The following is a 21,610-nucleotide window of genomic DNA, read 5'->3' as shown; positions in this document are numbered from 1 at the left end:
TGACCATACCAGCTCTGACGTTAGCACACAGACACGTTAGCTAATGTTAGTGAGCCAGTCAATTCACTTATCACCTTAACGAGCTAGCAGAAAAGCATAATGGTGGGGCCATTGTCTCAAAATCTAGGGGTTTATTTGTGTCTGTGAACCCTTGTGCTAGTTTAACACAAACCAAAGTGATAAAGACAAACAGTGTTTATTTCTCATATAATTCTACTCATCGTCACGTCAGTCACTCACCCCACCTTTAGTCCAATGACACAAAACCTTCTACTATGCAGCTGGACTTTATATACGACTTGGTAGATATCACCCACTCATGCCAAGGCTGTGGAGGCATGTGGTAGTCTACACCCTCCCCAGACCGAGAGAGGAGGCATGTGGTAGTCTACACCCTCCTATCAGTTAGCATAGCATGCTAGCTAGTTAGCATGCCTGCATCCTGCCCCTGTACATTGCAATTATCATCGGCATTGGTTACCATGCTACGCCAACTGACATCACTGACTTTCTATAAAAACATGCTTACAATAAGGACATACAAATGAGTTGGCATTAAATGGTTAGTAGATTTGGTGCAGTTTGGTTACTTGAGTATTAAGGTGCATCTGTGTGAGCATGGGTCTTCTGTATGCAAGCAGGAATTCAGGTGTGTGTCAAATAGATTTACATGTTGTGTGCCTTTTTCTCCAATTACGTTATGTTGCGTTACGCTATGCCAATTCCCCCCTGGTCATTCCGCTGCCTCCTCTGTCGGTCTGGGGAGGGTGTAGACTACCACATGTCTCCTCTGTCAGTCTGGGGAGGGTGTAGACTACCACATGTCTCCTCTGTCGGTCTGGGGAGGGTGTAGACTACCACATGTCTCCTCTGTTGGTCTGGGGAGGGTGTAGACTACCACATGTCTCCTCTGTCAGTCTGGGGAGGGTGTAGACTACCACATGTCTCCTCTGTCGGTCTGGGGAGGGTGTAGACTACCACATGTCTCCTCTGTTGGTCTGGGGAGGGTGTAGACTACCACATGTCTCCTCTGTTGGTCTGGGGAGGGTGTAGACTACCACATGCCTCCTCTGTTGGTCTGGGGAGGGTGTAGACTACCATATGTCTCCTCTGTTGGTCTGGGAAGGGTGTAGACTACCACATGTCTCCTCTCGGTCTGGGGAGGGTGTAGACTACCACATGCCTCCTCTCTCGGTCTGGGGAGGGTGTAGACTACCATATGTCTCCTCTGTTGGACTGGGGAGGGTGTAGACTACCACATGTCCTCTTTTAGTCTGGGGAGGGTATAGAGACTACCACATGTCTCCTCTGTTGGTCTGGGGAGGGTGTAGACTACCACATGTCTCCTCTGTCGGTCTGGGGAGGGTGTGTAGACTATCACATGTATCCTCTGTTGGTCTGGGGAGGGTGTAGACTACCACATGCCTCCTCTCTCGGTCTGGGGAGGGTGTAGACTACCATATGTCTCCTCTGTTGGACTGGGGAGGGTGTAGACTACCACATGTCCTCTTTTAGTCTGGGGAGGGTATAGAGACTACCACATGTCTCCTCTGTTGGTCTGGGGAGGGTGTAGACTACCACATGTCTCCTCTGTCGGTCTGGGGAGGGTGTGTAGACTATCACATGTATCCTCTGTTGGTCTGGGGAGGGTGTAGACTACCACATGTCTCCTCTGTTGGTCTGGGGAGGGTGTAGACTACCACATGCCTCCTCTCTCAGTCTGGGGAGGGTGTAGACTACCACATGCCTCCTCTCTTGGTCTGGGGAGGGTGTAGACTACCACATGTCTCCTCTGTTGGACTGGGGAGGGTGTAGACTACCACATGTCTCCTCTGTTGGACTGGGGAGGGTGTAGACTACCACATGTCTCATCTGTCGGTCTGGGGAGGGTGTAGACGAGGAGTTTCACTGGGAGAGCGTAACACGCGGAGGTTGTAGGCGAGCGCTCTCCCTGAGCCTGACCAGCTTAGGAGAGATTTTATATTTTTCAAACATAATTATAGGTACTAAGCTTCATCCTTAACACATTGGGCGCCATGGGTTATATCCATCAATATACCCAGTCTGCCACCGTTGAAAGCCTATGGAGATGTTTACCTTCTTTGCAGGGCTATAACTTTTTTAATTTGATTGCTACATCGATTATCTATCGTTCAGGATGTGGGAACGTTATATTTTTTCATTCATACATTGTTGTGTTAATACCTTCTAGAATATAAGTATGTTTTTAATCTTTTCTGCTGTAATTCCAAAAACAGTAGTTATAAGCCCTGAAGCATAATGATAGATTATTGCGTTTGTTATAGCGTTTGTTTCCTATACACGCTATATTAAAAAATTCAAATGTATATGATCGTATACATTATGCTTCATCATGCGTGAAGGAAAGGGGGGGGGGGGGGGGGGGGTCGTTTATAATTCCTTAATCGTCAGTAACGGCTTTATTTACTATCGGTTGATACGTTGATCAGATGGTTTGCAGTGAATCCTCTTACCGTTCGCCAATGAGACTGGAGGAGAAATATCCCAATAATTTGACGCCGATCTCCTACATCCATTTCCGGTTTGTATGGCGCTATAAACACCTAAATCATATAGATTATTAAGTTTAGAAAGCGATCCAAATGCACTATAGTGTTTGTCTGGAGTCCCGTAACAAGATGTGACTGCCGGAGGGATTTCCTCGACGCACTGATCGGCACTTCCGGTTTTGGCGAGAGTGTAACTCGCCCAACGATCCACCAGGCGGCGGTATTGAGGCATTGCAATCTCATACAGGGTCCCGCTGGAGTCCGGAGGTTGGCTGGATGAATTATGAATGCCATGGCGAAAAAATTAAATATTGATCCCAAAAACGGCATACGTCATTCTTGGCGTTCAACGCATGGCGGGCAAAAACGGCGTAACTCGTTCTTGGCGCAGGATGTGTTAACCTTGGTGTTTGAATTACTGAGTCAATATTCAAATGTGGTTGCGCACATATTGTCATCTTTATTGTGTATGTGTATGATTCATTCAGTGGGAGTTTTCTGTGCAGTTGCAGATAAGAGGCAAGGCTGTACCAATAAAGAAATGTCTTTTAGTGAAGGATAATCTGCACAGCGCTTCATCAAGACATCGTCAGTCCGAGCGTGTGGAAGTAGATCACTGGAAATGTGACTTTTGGGAGTCTCTGTGATCTACTGCTCTTCCAGTGCTTTTGTTAACAAAGGATCAAATTATTATCATTCAGTTATAAAACTATTCACCAAAATGTATTGATTTTCCATTCGATACATTGTCTTTTTTTGTTTTGTATTGTATTTAATTTTTTTTTCTTTCATTTTTTAAACATAACATCAAATTAGACACACAAGCATTAACAGTAAACATCCAATGAAATCACCATTTGAATCATTATAAATGTAGTATACGAGATATATACCTAATACTAGATCTAATACCCTACATACATATGCTCCTGCTCGCTCCCCCCCCCCCCCGGACCCCCACTTGGATAATCCATCCATTTTCATTCGTTTCTAACCAGGCACTACAATTCATATGCTAGCTTTTATTCTCTCCACCACTTCTAACCAGATTGCAATGTTGGTTTCACTGACACCTAAAATTCTTGCTGTAGAAATCTCTAGATAAATCACATTGAGATAGGTAAGAACCCATACCTTCCGGCACACTTTTTTTTTTTTTTTTTTACAGTTAATAGTATAAAACCTCCAAGTATTGTTACACTTGGTTCAAAACTGACCATTTACTTAAGCAACCGTTACAAATTGGCACAATGCCATGCAAAAATAACACATTCAAAACCCAGAAAAATGCAGAAAGGAAATGGATTGTTGAATCGCTATTATTACAAGAATGGATTATTTGCCCCCCCCCCCTCCTGCTGTGGCTGAGACGAGGCCCAGCAGTTGCAGCGTGATCTCTTTCCTCTAATGAGAGAAAGTGAGCATCTGTCATGAGATTTATATAAAGTTTTTATAGAATGCAAACTCACACAAAGGGATGGGGGGGGGGGGGGTAGTGAGACAAACAACACAAACACAAGGATGGAATTGGGGGGAGTGGGGGTTAAGTGAAGGCAGTGGCGAAGAGATGGGTCTTGATGCAGGAAAACTGAGAGACACTCTTGAGTCTCTGATGTCTTGAAGTAGTGAGTTCCAGAGTCTGGGAGCTGCCCTGGAGAAGAGCTCTGTCCCCAGAACAGGTTGAGCTCGGGGAGAGAAGGCAGGCTGAGGCAGATCAGAGGGACAGAGAGGGCTGGTAGTATGGATGGGCACAGATTGAGTACTCACATAAAAAAAAATAGAGTAGTGCTTGAGTACTTGTTTAGAACGCATCTTAAAGAACATGGCAGCAGCAATAACGATGCACAGAAATATACCCAAATGCTTAATGTGTATTGTCAGTCAAAAAGAGTCAGTTACCAAATTGTGTAATATTACATTACCTCCACTCTGTCTGCAGCAGGTCTCTCCGCTCATAGAACAGCATGTCCGTATCAATAGTCTATGACCGCTACGCAACGTGGGCGACATGTTGTTGGCACAATTTGGAAATGCACAAACATGAGCCACTGTTTTTATTTTTTAGATAATGCTAAGCTAGCTGTATCCCAACGCACCGGTGTACAGCACCATGAAATTATGTAGATGCCAAAAATAGCAACACCTTGTCTTATAGGGACTGCTACCTTATCATTTCATTGAGCTGTAATTAACACAACACAAGGATTCAATGTCCCCGGTGACATCACTGGTGGCCATATTCAAACTCATTTACTTTCAATAACTCAAACTAAATGAGTGTGTGCAAAACGTTATGGTTTTTGGACGTGTGTGAGATTATGTGCAAAATAAATCACTTCATTGTTTTTTGGTGAAGTGCCCATTTAACACTTTGGGTGCCAATCACGTGTTAACACATTTCTGGGCCCCGACAGCTGAGTGCCAAAAACGTGTTAACACGTTTCCGGGTCGTTTTTCCTTTTTTCCCCGATATTTTTACTCATTATCCATCCAGGGAGCCTGTTGTTACCATAGGGAATGAGTCTGAGGTTGCCAAAGTGCAATACCGGCTGCATCCAGCTAGACGGCAGTATCGAGCACCCTTTGAAACCTTGTATCTTGGCCTGTGCGTCGATCTAATGGGTCATGGTCGTTTTATAATTTTTTTGCTCAAGCTGAGCGGTTATAACGGTCGGATTGAGAAGAATCAAATGCTCCCAATGCATGATGTGTGGTGGATTATGTTGGCGACACGATGGACATCAATACTTGGAATCGCGATCAGATAATTGGAATATTCTTTTTGGGGTACATCCTAGTCAAGGTAAGGGCTATATGATATCAATCTTGCATTGATCCAAGCATGTCTTCACCTCGATCCGAATATGTGTGTGTAACGTTAGTCCACAATGTATGCCGTTGGTGGCGATCAAAGCATCAAATGTATGCCGTTGGTGGCGATCAAAGCATCAAAAAACACCCCCCCCCCTTCATGCATTCATGATGAAACAGAATACCTATGATATAGGTTTGATTTGAGAATAATAGCGGGTCCAGGCAAGAAACGGCAACGGTTATAGTATAATATACGCATAAGGCTATTCCTCAGCATTTCAGGAATTACCCCAGACCGATCTAAAAACATACTTATATTCACCACGGTATAACGCGCGAATATATGCATGGAAAAATTATCTCTTTTTTGCATCTTGACCGGAAGAAAGTCACTGTCAAATGACCATAGTATTATATCCATATAGTTATAGCTCTACAAACAAGGTGACGGACTCCTATCTTTTAAAGCGTGGCAGTTAATAGGTGGGGCCCGAAAAAGATGTGTTAAGAACATACTTGTTGAGTTAATTAAACAGGTATTTCCATGAAGGTCAACCTCAGCATGTAAACATGAAGTTACAGACATGAGCAGCAAAACACAGTGAAATACATCACACATACTAGGGGTGGGGGAAAAATCGATACGTAGTAGTATCGCGATACTTTGCGTGGCGATACTGTATTGATACAGGGACGCCAAGTATCGATATTTAATTATTCATAAAAAAAGAAAAAAAAAGAAAAAAAATTTTGTATAAGGAAGTTGCATTGTTCATTTCAATACCTGTAATACACAGTAGTCCACACACACACACACACACACATGTGCATTCAGTTAAGTTGGAATATAACTGTAATACAAACAGTTCAGTTTGTCAGGTACATGCAACACAGATTACAGTTGTAACTGAGGGGTACAATTCCCTGACTGTATTGTTAGATATGATACTTACTACCACTACCTCTTGTACTTTAGACTCTGGCCACCCAGTACTAGGCATAAATAATTATGGTAAACACTCCCACGTAGATGAAACGATCCAACACAAATGTACCAAGTCGAAAGTCTGCGTTTAATAATAATTAATACATAGCAAAAGGTATGTAGAGCAATCACTTAATTACATTTATGATTTGAAATAGGATGCACTTTTATGGCAAATGAGTATTCGTTGGTATATCAATAGAGAACGTCCAATCTCTGGTGGCGCAGGCGGTAAATATACAACCTGGAATATTTAAGGAATAATAGCAATGATACTTTAATGATTATAGAACTGGATACACTAGGGGGGAATTCCGGTCGCTTGTAAGACAACTGGAGAAGGGGGGGGGGGGTAGAGTCTGGCTGTATCCGTCTGGCCGAGGGTATCCTGGGAGAACCCACGGTTGTGCGGCTCGGTGCCTCAGCGATCTTCGATCCACAGATGAAAGCAGTTGGACTCTCTGTGGGCCGGCTTCCTCCGGTCCACGATGGAGAGACGTGAAGCGACCTCGTCGTGTAGAGCGTCTCCTCACCTGTCGTCCTCTCCGGGGGGGGGTTTCCAACACACGGCAGTGTTGGTCTTTATCCATAGAATAATCACTGTATACAAAGCATAATCCGTGCCTGGGAAGGCAGGCTGTCGTCGGTAGAATAATCCGGTATGCAGGTCCACTCGCTCGTCGGCTCTGGGGCTCCTCGGGTGCAGCCTCACATGGGGTCGGCCACCCTGGATAAGCAGCCAGTTCTACCCGAAACGATGGGGGTACTGACTACGATAGTATTCTCACCGCACGAAGCACTACATATGAATAGACTATTATTAGCTTAATAGACTACGTCCAACTCGACGATATAGTGCCAAATATGACTATTCAAATATTAGGGCTGACCTTCGAAGCTTTTTTTGGCAATCGAAGCTTCGGGGCCGAGCTTCGATTTTAATTCGAAGCTTCGGAAAAAAAATTAAAAAAAAAAAAAAAAAAAAAAATAATTTTTTTTTTTTTTTTTATCTTATGTTGTGGGACTTGTACAGCACTTTCGTAAACGTTGTTGTTTTTAAATGTGCTCTATAAATAAAGTGGGTTGGATTAATTAATTAAGTAGCCCCTTTCGTGACTGACGCATCCAACAAGGTTTCACTCGGCTGTGTGATTTAATTCAAGGTGGATCGCTGTTGTCGTTTGAACAACTTCAGATTTCATGGGAACTACCAATCCCCCAAATCAAGAATGTTTAAGATGAATGAAGTAAGATTTTGATTATTTGAAATATGGCCTGTGTAGACTAAACTATGCACAGAATTATGTCAGTCTACAAGGTCCGGATTCTACATGGTCCGGCAATGTAGACCTTGTAGACTCCACTACAGACCAATTATCAGTGAATGTTCATGCATTTTTAAGAAGGGCAACTTCCACAAAAAAACAAAGAACTCACCAAAACATCTCAGTAGCACCTTATCTAAATGTTATATTTCATATATGGAGATTCATATTTATTTATGTATTGCATGCATTTCTACATTTTATTTCCTATTTTGTTTATTCATCCCAGTATCTTTCTTTCTTATGTGTGGAATTCTACAAGGTGCGCGCACACACACACACACACACACACACCTACACACACACCTACACACACACACACACACACACACACACACACACACACACACACACACACACACACACTTACATTTAGTCATTTAGCTGACGCTTTTATCCAAAGCGACTTACAAGTTCTGTACGACAAGACAGCAAGAAGGGTACAACTCTATCAGCTGAGTAACAATGTTCATCAAAGTGTTGCGTGTTACAGTGTAGGTTAGTTTATTAGGACAAGTGCATGACAGTAAGGTTAGTCACGGTTAGATTTTTTTTTTTTTTTTTTTATCATTTCAGATAATGGTTGAAGAAGTGAGTCTTTAGTCGACGGCGAAAGATTGGACGGGATTCGGCTGTCCTAACTGGGATGGGTAGTTCACACACACACACACACACACACACACACACACACACACACACACACACACCTACACACACACACAAATCGAAGTAAAAAAAAAAAATTGAAAAAAGATTTTTTTTTTTTAATTAATATTTTTTATTTTATTTTTTTTAAACTTCGATTTTTTTTTTAATGTTCGAAGCTTGTGCCATCGAATCGAACGTTCGAAGCTTCGAAGCATTTAAGACAGCCCTATCAAATATTAATATACACGATGTCTCAATACCGATGGTAGGCCGAACTTGGCCTTACTCCCACACGTGGCGTCGCGGGGAGGCTTTACGTCTGTCACTCTATTGGAGGGTAAGAAACTGGACTAAAAAGGAAGTCCTACTTTAGTAGCGCCGTATATATACGCACTATGAACAAATAGTACCATTAGTGGTGCGGTAGCCAGATTCCTACGCGGAACTAGGACTTGTTCGTACATGTTGAGCGGTACGTTTGAACTGGGTCTGGGGGGTATGGCAGCCTGGCACCAAGGTCTCGACCAATAGTAGAATGGAGACTATTATGGGATGTTCAGTAGGCTAGAATGGATATTCAATGCATATTGTACAAGGAATATACAAGGGATATCAGGGAATATTAGAGAATATACAAATACAGTTAAATATATATATATAAATAAATATATATATTCGGTTTAATCTGGCCCTTCACAACAGCCACCCCCTGATTGGTCCCAGACCTAATCAGTTAAGCAGAGACAGATTAATCGCGTTGTCTATTTACACATAAGGGTTTGCTGTAGGGGTCAGTCAACTTCACAAAGTCATAGGGTTATAGGGTCATGGTCATCATCGATTGTGTCTGGGAGTCGGGGCAGTTCTATGAGCCTCGCCACGGGACGGGTGTAAGTGCGCCCCTGGACAAGCACTTCAGCTGCTCGGACCTTGCCGTCGGCACCGGTGATCACTTTGCTTACGCGGCCGGCCGGCCACATAGCTCTGGGCAGTGATTGATCAATAATCATGACGACTGTTCCTTCTGTCAAATTGTCTCTCTCCTCCACCCACCTCTGGCGGGTCTGTAGAGACGGCAGGTAGTGCAGTAGGAATGTCCTTTGTTGTGCACTCTCTATGGTAGTGCAATCATCTATGTTGGGGTCTGCGGAGATAACAGTGCTCAATCCACAGAACATAGGTTTCTTATTCTCAGCCTCCTCTTGACTTGCTTCCCTCGGGATAGGCGTGGGCCACTCTCCTTCCGGGAGCTTTAGGAATGCTGGGCCGTCACTGTAGACATTGCGACGGGTGAGGTCATCTAGGGGCATTCCCCGGGTGATGACGTCAGCTGGGTTCTGTTTTGTATCAACGTAGCGCCACTCTGTTTCTCCGGTTAACTCTTCGGTTAAGTCTTGAATCTCGGTGACTCTGACTCCCACGAAGACTTTGTACTTGCATGAGTCCGATTTGATCCAGGCGAGTACTGTCGTGGAATCTGACCACAGGATTGTTCTAGACACCGGTATGGTGAGCTCACGTTGGATGAGCGTGGCTAGGTGCGCTCCGGCTAGGGCTGCGCAGAGCTCTAGACGTGGGATAGATTGTTGCTTGCGTGGGGCTATTCTCGAGCGGGCGAGGACAAATGCTGTGTAGATCTCTCCCCCCTCTTCTTGGGCCCGCAAGTAGGCTACTGATCCGTATGCGACCTCTGAGGCGTCACTGAAGACGTGTAAGTCCATTTTACATGTCTCTGGCTTCACCGTGGGTGGGAAGTAGCTTCGGCGCATATTAACGCCTGGGAGTGAGTGGAGCTCCATCTCCCACTCTCTCCAGGTGGATGCAAGGTGTGCGGGAATGGGGTCGTCCCAGCCCTGGTCCTTGTCCCACAATGCTCGTACAATCATTTTTGCCCTGGTGGTGTACGGTAGAATACATCCTAGCGGGTCATATTGTCGGGCGAGTGTTGTGTACACACTCCGTCTGGTGGTCGGCGCCGCCGCCGGCCTTCCCTGCTCCGTAGTCAGGGGCTTGTGTCTGTAGTGAAGCGAATCTGTTTTGAATCGCCACACCAATCCCAGGGTCATCTCCTGGGCTTCTCCCGGGATGGTAGCCATCCAGGTCTCGCTGCTGGCTGCCTTGTCCTCGGAGGAGAGGCTGCGCAGTACTTGCGGATCGCTGCTGGCCCACTGCCTGAGATCAAAGCCGCCTTTGATCAATGAGGCGCGGAGTTTAATCAGGAGAGCCTCGGCTTCTTCCTGGGTTGAAAGGCTTTGTAGACAGTTGTCTACGTAGAAGCCGTTCTTTACGCTGTGTCGGACCTCTTCGTCCGCTGCTGGGTCCTCTGCTACATGTTTCTGTAGTGCAAATGTAGCACAGCAGGGGCTGCACGTCGTTCCGAAGGGGAGGACTTCCCATTGGTAGATGGCTGGGTGCTCATCTCCTGGCTTGTCTCTCCATAGGAACCGTAACAGGGGCTTGTCCTCCTCTACTAATCTCACCTGCAGGAACATTCCTTTAATGTCCCCGCTGATGGCCACCTTTTCCTGGCGGAAGCGGAGTAGAACGCCGAGTAGGGAGGGGCCGAGTGTGGGACCGGGCAGTAACTCTTTATTCAGATTTTGGGATCCGATCTGGTAGCTGCAGTTAAATACTATGCGGTCTTTACCGTTGTGATGGACCTTGTGGTGAGGCACGTACCACGATTCAGTGGTCTGGTCAGCCTCTTTAATGTCCATCTTTGTGACGTGTCCCGCTGTGATGAGCTTCTCAATCTCGGCGCGGTATACACTCTCTTGGGCGGGGTTCTTGGCTAAGCGCCGCTCCGTGTTCAGCAGGTACCGTTCTGTGGCGTCTGTCTTGGCGTGGAAAGTAGGCATTCCTTCTCGCCGCAGGAGTGGCGTGGCGTATCTCAACACGCCGTTGACCGGGACTCTCTTGGTCCCTGTCTCGAGGAGGTGAATGGCGTAAATGTCATCTTTAGAGCGAATGTCTTTCTTTCCGTTCTTAAAGGGCATTTGTTCCAAGGTCCATAGCCGCTCTACGTGTTGCAGGAGTGCGGTTTCTCCCTCTGTCACTCGGGAGTGGAGACATCTAGTGGCTGTACTTCGGTTGAGAGATTTGGCGAGCGGGCCTTGGAGAGTCCATCCCAAACGGGTCTCGACTGCTGCAGGACAGCCTCGGGGTCCGGTATGAACCCGGTCTATCGGGACAATGAGGTCTGCATGGTCGGAGCCTATCAACAGGGTCGGCATAGCATTGTCTATGAGCGGGATCGGTAACTTGCGCAGATGTGCATATTTCTCCATCAGCTTGGCGACGGGGTATGTGTACCGCGACAGTCCTATTTCTTGGCTGGTGAAAGCGTCTGTAATCTGGTACCGTCGCTCAGGCTGGCCGCTTGCTGCGATAGAGAATGAGACATTCTCGCCCTTTATCGTCTTCAAATCTCGTCTTATTGTCCGAATTGTCATTTGGGTTTCGCTTCCCCGCAGCCCTAGCTGGGCCGCAGCGGAGGCGAGCAGAAGGGTCTTCTCTGACCCGTCATCGAGGACGGCGTAAGTGTCCAGGACTTTATTCTGGTAGCTTAGTGTCACACGCACTACTTTTAGGAGTACTCGGGCTCCACTGCTGCTGGCGGGATCGATGTACATGACGCTCGCTTTGCTGCTGGATGGTGCGGGTGAAGGGCGCCGCCTGTTACTGTCGTGAAGTATGTCCAGATGGGCTCCATCGCACTTGGTGCACCTTTTCTTTAAGCGGCATTCGGCTGCCATGTGTGGGCGCGCACAGCGAAAACAGCGCTTGTTGGACTTTATCCATTGACTTGCTTCCTCCGCGTTCAGCTTGGGGAAGGAGTCACATTGCGCTAGCCAGTGTTCTTTCTCACAGTAGGGGCACACTATCTTCCACTTCTCCGTTCTGGAGGGGGTACTGTGGCTCCTGCTGCTCGGTACTGACTCCGATTGGTGCATCACAGTCACCGATCTTCTTCCATCATTTAGTCGTCTGGTTCCTTCTCTGGAGCCAGGGGTGCTCCGTCCGAATGTATCTAGCCGTAGGCTGCTGACTTCTCTCGCCAGGAAGTCTGCTAGATCGAGGAGGTTCGGTTCGGGGCCATTCGGGTCTCGGTGGTCTCTCTGCCGCCTAAAACGCTCCTGTCGAGCGGGCGGCAGCTTCTCCAAGATCCTTTCCACATTTGAGTTGGCGTAAAGTTCATGCCTCCCCTTCTCTCTCTGCGCTCCCAACATCCCTACCAGGGACTGCACTCTGATGGACAGGTCGTCCAGTGCTCGATTGTCTATTGCTGGGGGTAAGCGGTCGATGTGTCGGATCTCCTGGATCACGTAATCCCATATGCGCCCATACCTCTGGTCCAATGCTACCAGCGCTGCTGTGTATGGGGTGGTGGAAGTCGCGTAGGCGAGCGCTATATTATGTGCGCGGGGTACCTTTAAGTGCTTCAGTAGGATGGCGTATTTATGGCGTTCATCCAATACATCCACCAACATGGTCTCCAGACACATGCGGAGTTCTGTATACTGGGCCCGGTTCTCTTGGGTGAAGTCGGGTACCATAGGCGTGCCAATGTATGACGCTGACTGTGGATACATCGGCGAGCGTTGGGGGAGAGGCCTCCTAGGCGAGTCTCCTCCCGCTCCTTGGTATGGGCTGGTACCGGCAGTGTACCATGGCCCGCTTGTCCAGGTGCTGTTCCTCGGTGCGGGTCGTGCGTTGTGCTCACCCGTGTATAGCGTCGGGGGTCTGTAGCGCAGCTCCGCGGGAGTATAGCCTGGGCTGTACCGGACCTCCTGGTCCGGTAGAGTACTGTGCTGTCGTCGGGCGTGGTTCTCCTCCTCTTCCTCTTCGTCTTCAGTTAGGTCATCCAGTGCTTGTAGTCTCTGGTTTAGCCTCTCCACAGGATATGCTGCTCCTTCCCGGTTGCTAGGTCTCGCTTGGACCGGTGGGGGGAGGTGGTCTGTGGGGGGTATAGACCTCGTCTGTTGGTCAAGTTCAGGGTTGTTTACTCGGCTAGGGGATGCCGCCCTGGAGGTGTGTCTAGACGAGTTCCTGGAGCCTCTGGCGGAGGGAGAGGGTGTTGTCCGTCTGATCAGCTGTTCTATTAGTTGCGCTTGCTGTCTGTCGCGCTCTGCGTCCCGTAGAGCAGGGGTTCCCAAACTTTTCAGGCCGGGGCCCAGAAAATAAGGCGTCAGAGAGCCGCGGCCCAATGCACATCGTCTGGCTTTTTTTTTTTTTTTTTTTTTGCCAGGCGACCGATTTTTTAAGCCAAATATCACTTCAATCCTATTAAGTTAGTTCAAGTTAGTTATTCATTTATATGTGCTATTTATGAGAGGGCTAACTTGTTGCAAAATAATAATGATAATAATAATAGCCTCATTAAAATACTATTGTTGCTTCGGTTGTTTTCAGCGTTTTATGTGCATAATCTGTTATTTAGTTTGAAATGTTCGTTGAAATAAGTAGATTTTTCGTTTTTGTTTATTTATTAAGTTAATATAAAACCATATAGTCACATTTTAGAATACAATAGAATAGAATTTTAGAATACAACTAGAAACACTGTCCTGGCCTGCTTCTAAGTTCAGTGGCCTGACAAAAAAATAAAAATAAAAAAAAATATGTTTTTTTATTTTTTTTTTTATTTTTTTTAAATCATCTCGCGGCCCACCCGTGGCTGCTCGCGGCCCACCTTTGGGTCGCGACCCCGACTTTGGGAACCACTGCCGTAGAGCACCAGCAGCTGCTCGCTGGCTGTCTGCTCGGTCTCGGGCCACATTCTCTTCCATCTGAATGCGTCTTATTTCTAGACGTATATGCTCTTCTTCGCTCCGCTGCTGGATCTGCAGTCGGTCGCGTTCAGCAGCGGCGTTCAGGCTGATGAGGAAGGCCTGCTGTAGGGTCCTCTCTGCCTCGCTGGGAGAAGGCGGTTGTATAGGGGAGCCTTCCCTCGGGGTACTCCTTGCGGAGCCTTGGAGCTCTATCTCCACGGTGCTCTCCCCGTCTTCTTCCGTGCCGAGTTCTCTCTCGGTAGCGTTGTATTCCTCCCGGGACTCATCGGGGACTACTTCTTCAGTACTGGCGGGGTGTGAAGTCATGTCTGGTTCCCACTGGTCCCCACCGTGAGCTTGGTCAGTTACATTAGAACCCGTAGGGGCCTCTATGGTCGGGGTAGTCTGGGCGTTGGGGTTAGACATACTTTTACTTTCTAGTTTTACCGCGTTTACTGTTAGTAGAAGACTAGGTTGTTGACTGACAGCGTAAGCCTCTAAGTACTGAGGGAGCCGTCGTTCGCGCTGCGGGTGTTGGTTAGGAGGATCGTTTCGTGGAGTGTTCATCATAGGCCATTTCAATATTAATAACACTATATTAATATTACACTAATTACCATCCGGCTCGAAGGACCAATTGTAACTGAGGGGTACAATTCCCTGACTGTATTGTTAGATATGATACTTACTACCACTACCTCTTGTACTTTAGACTCTGGCCACCCAGTACTATGCATAAATAATTATGGTAAACACTCCCACGTAGATGAAACGATCCAACACAAATGTACCAAGTCGAAAGTCTGCGTTTAATAATAATTAATACATAGCAAAAGGTATGTAGAGCAATCACTTAATTACATTTATGATTTGAAATAGGATGCACTTTTATGGCAAATGAGTATTCGTTGGTATATTAATAGAGAACGTCCAATCTCTGGTGGCGCAGGCGGTAAATATACAACCTGGAATATTTAAGGAATAATAGCAATGATACTTTAATGATTATAGAACTGGATACACTAGGGGGGAATTCCGGTCGCTTGTAAGACAACTGGAGAAGGGGGGGGGGGGTAGAGTCTGGCTGTATCCGTCTGGCCGAGGGTATCCTGGGAGAACCCACGGTTGTGCGGCTCGGTGCCTCAGCGATCCTCGATCCACAGATGAAAGCAGTTGGACTCTCTGTGGGCCGGCTTCCTCCGGTCCACGATGGAGAGACGTGAAGCGACCTCGTCGTGTAGAGCGTCTCCTCACCTGTCGTCCTCTCCGGGGGGGGGTTTCCAACACACGGCAGTGTTGGTCTTTATCCATAGAATAATCACTGTATACAAAGCATAATCCGTGCCTGGGAAGGCGGGCTGTCGTCGGTAGAATAATCCGGTATGCAGGTCCACTCGCTCGTCGGCTCTGGGGCTCCTCGGGTGCAGCCTCACATGGGGTCGGCCACCCTGGATAAGCAGCCAGTTCTACCCGAAACGATGGGGGTACTGACTACGATAGTATTCTCACCGCACGAAGCACTACATATGAATAGACTATTATTAGCTTAATAGACTACGTCCAACTCGACGATATAGTGCCAAATATGACTATTCAAATATTAATATACACGATGTCTCAATACCGATGGTAGGCCGAACTTGGCCTTACTCCCACACGTGGCGTCGCGGGGAGGCTTTACGTCTGTCACTCTATTGGAGGGTAAGAAACTGGACTAAAAAGGAAGTCCTACTTTAGTAGCGCCGTATATATACGCACTATGAACAAATAGTACCATTAGTGGTGCGGTAGCCAGATTCCTACGCGGAACTAGGACTTGTTCGTACATGTTGAGCGGTACGTTTGAACTGGGTCTGGGGGGTATGGCAGCCTGGCACCAAGGTCTCGACCAATAGTAGAATGGAGACTATTATGGGATGTTCAGTAGGCTAGAATGGATATTCAATGCATATTGTACAAGGAATATACAAGGGATATCAGGGAATATTAGAGAATATACAAATACAGTTAAATATATATATATAAATAAATATATATATTCGGTTTAATCTGGCCCTTCACAACAACAGTGTTTACATCCGTCTGCTTGAGAAAATACCATGTTCTGCAATAAAAATGATTGAAGTGAGATGAACAGACTGAACTTTATTTTATTAGATAAAACATGTTGACAAAGTTTTACTTTGCAGTTGAAAAAAGGTAATAAATTAAATGTGACCAAAATAAAAATAAAATTGAATGTTCGCAATTCTCAGCATATCGCGATATATTTAGTATCGCGATACTATCGTATCGTGACGCAAGTATCGTGATACTATCGTATCGTGAGGTCTCTGGCGATTCCCACCCCTAACACATACCGTATGCGTGCGTGTGTGTGTGTGCCGGAAAGTTTGCAACCCCATGTGTGTGTCCCATCACTGTGGTCCTTTAACCAGAGTCTATATAACGAGACAGTTCACTGGTTGTTTAACCAGAGACAGTCTATATAACGATACAGATCACTGTGGTAGTTTAACCCGAGGCAGTCTATATAACGAGACGGATCACTGTGGTTGTTTAACCAGAGACAGTCTATATAACGAGACAGTTCACTGGTAGTTTAACCAGAGACAGTCTATATAATGAGACGGATCACTGGTAGTTTAACCAGAGACAGTCTATATAACAAGACAGATCACTGTGGTCGTTTAACCAGAGACAGTCTATATAACGAGACAGATCACTGGTAGTTTAACCAGAGGCAGTCTATATAATGAGAGGAATCACTGGTAGTTTAACCAGAAACAGTCTATATAATGAGACGGATCACTGTGGTAGTTTAACCAGAGACAGTCTATATAATCAGACAGATCACTGTGGTAGTTTAACCAGGGAAATCTGTAAAGCTAAAGATGGAGGCGACAACAAAATTAAACATGTGCTGTGATTTAATGTTTAGTAAAATTACAATTTAGTGCATCTTGAGGTGAACTGTGAGTAAAAAAATGCTGCCAATTTTGGGAATGGCAGTGAGTGGTTGCCATGGTAACTGAGGACTCTGGTAGAAACGACTGGAAGCTGAAACTAAAGTGAACATTTTTACTTGTGTTTCTTAAACGTCTCTTGCAGTGGAAAATTACTGAGTTCATGCAAAAGCTCTAAATATTTTTTCTGTACATGTTTACCAGAACATAAGTTATTTCTGCGTTTCTTATCTCGAACGCATGTCAGGCTATATCTGTTGAAACTGTCAAACCACATAGATCAACTGTCAAACCACATAGGTCATTTCTTACTCAAGATCTGAGAAAAATACTTCTCTGAGAATGTTATGCAACACGTAGCCTGCACGTGTGTGTGTGTGTGTGTGTGTGTTGTGTGTGTGTGTCTAGCATGACCAAATTAGGATACACGTGAAGCATGCTCAGAGAACCTACCCTGGTAAATAAAGGTTTTCGCAGTAAAGTCTACACTTGTATTCTATTTGTGTGGGGTGATTGTGCAGGGAGCCTCAACCACTCTGCTGATGTTGTCATGTAACAGTTAATCATTCCTCTAATGTTTCTCACAGGGTTCCTATAACATGTGAACGCTTAATTCAGGCGCCTCATATCCAGAACACCATAATATACCAGAATATATATATTAATATAAAATATGACAGACCAATAGTATCCAGCTGCAGAACGGCAGACAGGCCACACTCACAGACCCAAATAATTTTTTTTCTTTTTAATCCCAATTTCATATATATATATATATATATATATATATATATATATATATATATATATATATATATATATATATATATATATATATATGAATGATTTAATTCATTCTTAACCAGTGTGTTTTCTGAGTTGTTTGGAGTCATGTCCATAACGCTGGAATTGACCTGGTTGGAAACAACACATCAGGCAAACACTGAAAACAACCCACAACACCGGACCAAGAAGTTCATTACTATTGAATTCTGCTAATTAGTGCAGAATCGCAAATGATACAGGGTTCCTGTGGGGTCTTAAAAAGTCTTAAAACGTCTACATTTAATAATGAGAATGTTTTACCTTAACATGTCCTAAAAAGGTCTTATGATCTTGGTCTTAAAAGTGTATTGGAATAGGAAGTTACTTCTGTGTTGTGATAACTTCTCTGTATCTTGTTTAAATGTGTCTGGGGGGGGAAACAGCCATCAGTTCCTCATACCTCACTTTTGCATTTTGTTATTGTATTCTGTACATTTTAGTTTTGTATATTGTATATTTTGTATAGTGTTTGGTCTTTATTCTTTAACGTTTTACTGTATGAAGCACAATCTCAGGAGGCTCATACAGAACCAAGCATTTGACTATAATAAGATATGATATTCCTTTATTGATCCCCTTGGGGAAATTCAGGCATCATAGCAGCATGGGGGGAGGGGAGGTACAGGTATGGGCAGGGTAATAGTAGAAGATATAAATACAGATAGAATTAGAGTACAGTAGGAAAGTAAAAGAAATAGGCAGTGTAAACAATATAATTAACTCTGAATATAATGCTTATGAGCAAGATGCACAGATAATGTACAAATAAAACAAAATTTGAAACTTGAAACCCAACAACAATTCACGTGGAATTACTTCTCTTATAGTAATTGTCCTTCACACTTTCCCCCGCAGACCGTCCGGGCGTACAGGACCACGCGCGCATCGAGGCCCTCCAGGACCGCCTGTCCGAGACCCTGCAGGCCTACATCCGGCTGCACCACCCCGGCGGGCGCCTGCTGTACGCCAAGATGATCCAGAAGCTGGCCGACCTGCGGAGCCTGAACGAGGAGCACTCCAAGCAGTACCGCTCGCTCTCCTTCCAGCCCGAGCACAGCATGCAGCTCACGCCCCTGGTGCTGGAGGTGTTCGGCAGCGAGGCCACCTAGGGGAGAGGAGGCGAGGGAGGTTCCGAGAAGGAGGGAAGGAGCCTAGGTGGGAGAGGAGGCGGGGGAGGGTCAGAGAAGGAGGCAAGGCGCTGAGGCTGTAGCCGGGCAGGGGAATCAGGTGGTGCGGAGGAGGGAGACATAAGTGGTTGTGTGTGGTGCGTGCGTGTGTGCGTGCATGTGTATGCATGTGTGCGTCAGTTGGTTTGAAAGGAGTTTATCCAGGTATAAAGACCTGAGACAGAAGAGGTCACCTGGAGAGGAGGTAGAGATTGAGAGAGAGAGATGCAGCAAAACAAGGGAACTTCACATAATCCAATTATAACCATACATAGAACCTCTGCCTATATATATACACAGTATATATATATATATATATATATGACATAGTGTTTCTGTCTTGTTTTTTTAGATGACAAAACCGCTGCTTAACACGCCCGGACAGTGTGTCGTCCACCCGGACATGACAAATATACTCACTCATCCATTCACTCATCCATTTAGCCATTCAGTTTTAAGCTACCTCTTGGTTTCTTTGGGAGTCTTGTTTTTTTGTATTCACATGACCTAAATGTGAAGCAGTACATTTTTTTATTTTGTATTTTTATTTTGTTTTTTATTTCCTTCCACATAACATAGAAACCATACCAATATGACATTTCAGTATGTCGGTGCGAACACAGTGCCTGCAAACTCGTCGTCGTTCTTTACGTCTCCGCGTTTTCCAATTTTCCACCATTTCTCAGTGACTTCTCTCTAAACAAAAGGCGTCGTGCCGCGTCAGAAACGCAACGCCTTTTCACATGTTGCCAAAGGGTCCAACTACTCTCTCCGAAAATAAGCTCCGGTGCAAAGCTACCATACCGTCACACCAAGGCCTTTCTTTTTGCGCGCACAGTCGCTCTACATGCTAGCTGTCCTGACTGGCCTCTTGAGAACCGATGAAGGAAACATGTCTACACTTTGGGGGGTTTATACAGCAGTAGGCAGAATCTAGTCTGTCATTTACTGAGATCTTCTTTTTGGGGTTTTATTTTTTATTTTGGGGTGGGTGGTTTTTGAGGTGAGAATTAGCCACTAAATGTGTTAGCTACTTTACACTGCTAACTGTCAATCAAACCAAGCCAGCATTCTGGTTGGTCTTCTCGTTTTTGGAAAATGATGATTTTTGCTGTACATAGTTAATTGCTACAAGCATCTTGTACCCTAAGCACTGTTATACCACCTTTACTTACTCATGCCTATATTGAAATATCTTCGATCACAGATTCTACAAAGGGCTACAATGCCAAATGTTAACTGGAATTAGCAAAGCAGGGCACGTGAAAGCTACCGCTGGGCCCGTCTTTGTACGACATAGCCGTATACCATACCAGGAACTGGCCTAGATAAAGGATGCTATATATCAAACGGGATACTTTTCAAACGATGGGACATAACCTCACCTTAAATAAAACAATTCCATGAATTGTTCCTTCCTCTTCTCCTCAGTCTACAACAAGCTCACAAAAGCTGCTTCATACCTCCACAGATATCTGCCCTTTCGTTTGCGACTGGGAAGTGGATTTTCTAGAATGTCTTTTGAGGGCCCTGGCTGTTGTTGTAGTAATATGCACCTCTGGCAACGCCGGGTCCCTCCTGTTTTGATGTTGTATGCTGCGCCGCCCTCTAGTGGCTGCATCCTGTAAATACCAGGTCTATACAGTACATATTATGTTTCGCAGCTGTACATAGGGCTACATAGATATTACTAAAAGCTAAACGATTTTCAGAAATATATATGCAAATATGATATTGACCCCTCCTTGTTTAATGATTCATTATCACTCTCTGTTTGGAGACACTATGCTCTTTTGACTTTGTACCGTGTTCTTGGCATGAATGAGGGCGGTGGGGGGGGGGGGGTGCGTTTGACACAGTCATCAGCAACAGGAACATCTGGTTTATTTAGCGTTAGGACGGTGGTCATTTGGCTACATTTCCTGGTTTTGTTTTTTTCTTTTTGAGAAAGAGGAGGTTGCTGAATGTACAGTGCTGCTCTCTAATGTAAGCCATATAGATCACCAAGCTAGTCTCTAAACCACGTACAGTACCACAGATGAAGGGTTCTGATGATGATTATGATGATTCCAGAGCTTTGGATCTGCTGTTTATATAATGTAATATACTCATAGCCTGTATATTCCTGGCTGTTTGGATGATTCTGTTGAAGCATGTATACTGTAGGAAGTCATATGCCTTCTCTCTCTCTCTCTAGCTTGAAGCATCAAGCAATCATCTAATGGCTCTCGACCTCAATGTCCCCGGAACAGCATAATGCTTAGGCTTTGAGGCCAGTAATGTTCTATGATTGGCAGCGTTTTGGGATAACGATAAAGAATGATACGTGGGCTTTGCCGCGGCTTTGTCATACCGACACGTTGTCGGCGTCGCCCAGCGCGCGTGTAACGGAGGTACCGCATGTCTATCCACAGTCACGAGGGACTTGTATAGTGAAGTGACTGTGGACGTTAAGCGATACTGCAAGTAAACTCACTCCCCAGAGGCATCCAGACCCAGTGCTTAGAAGTGAATTCACCTCTTGGTACAGTGGTCTGTGATGCGGCCCGCGGCGCGGGAGACCGGGGTTCAACTCCCAC

General features: G+C 45.5%; 1 protein-coding gene across 1 annotated transcript in view; it reads left to right on the top strand.

Annotated features, from left to right (window-relative positions):
* The window catches only part of LOC311230470 (vitamin D3 receptor B), a gene marked incomplete at its 3' end in the record, with an annotated part of 139,522 nt that extends 120,548 nt beyond the window's left edge, over nt 1–18,974 (top strand). The window contains exon 10 of the mRNA XM_084316762.1: nt 18,721–18,974. Coding sequence (XP_084172888.1) covers nt 18,721–18,974 — 254 coding nt within the window. The remainder of the gene's footprint in view (nt 1–18,720) is intronic.
* Nucleotides 18,975–21,610: the final 2,636 nt, after the last annotated feature.

Source organism: Notolepis coatsorum (assembly GCF_963971535.1).
Source record: "Notolepis coatsorum genome assembly, chromosome: 6".
In the NCBI taxonomy this organism is placed as follows: domain Eukaryota; kingdom Metazoa; phylum Chordata; class Actinopteri; order Aulopiformes; family Paralepididae; genus Notolepis; species Notolepis coatsorum.
This window is presented reverse-complemented; position numbering and strand designations above follow the sequence as displayed.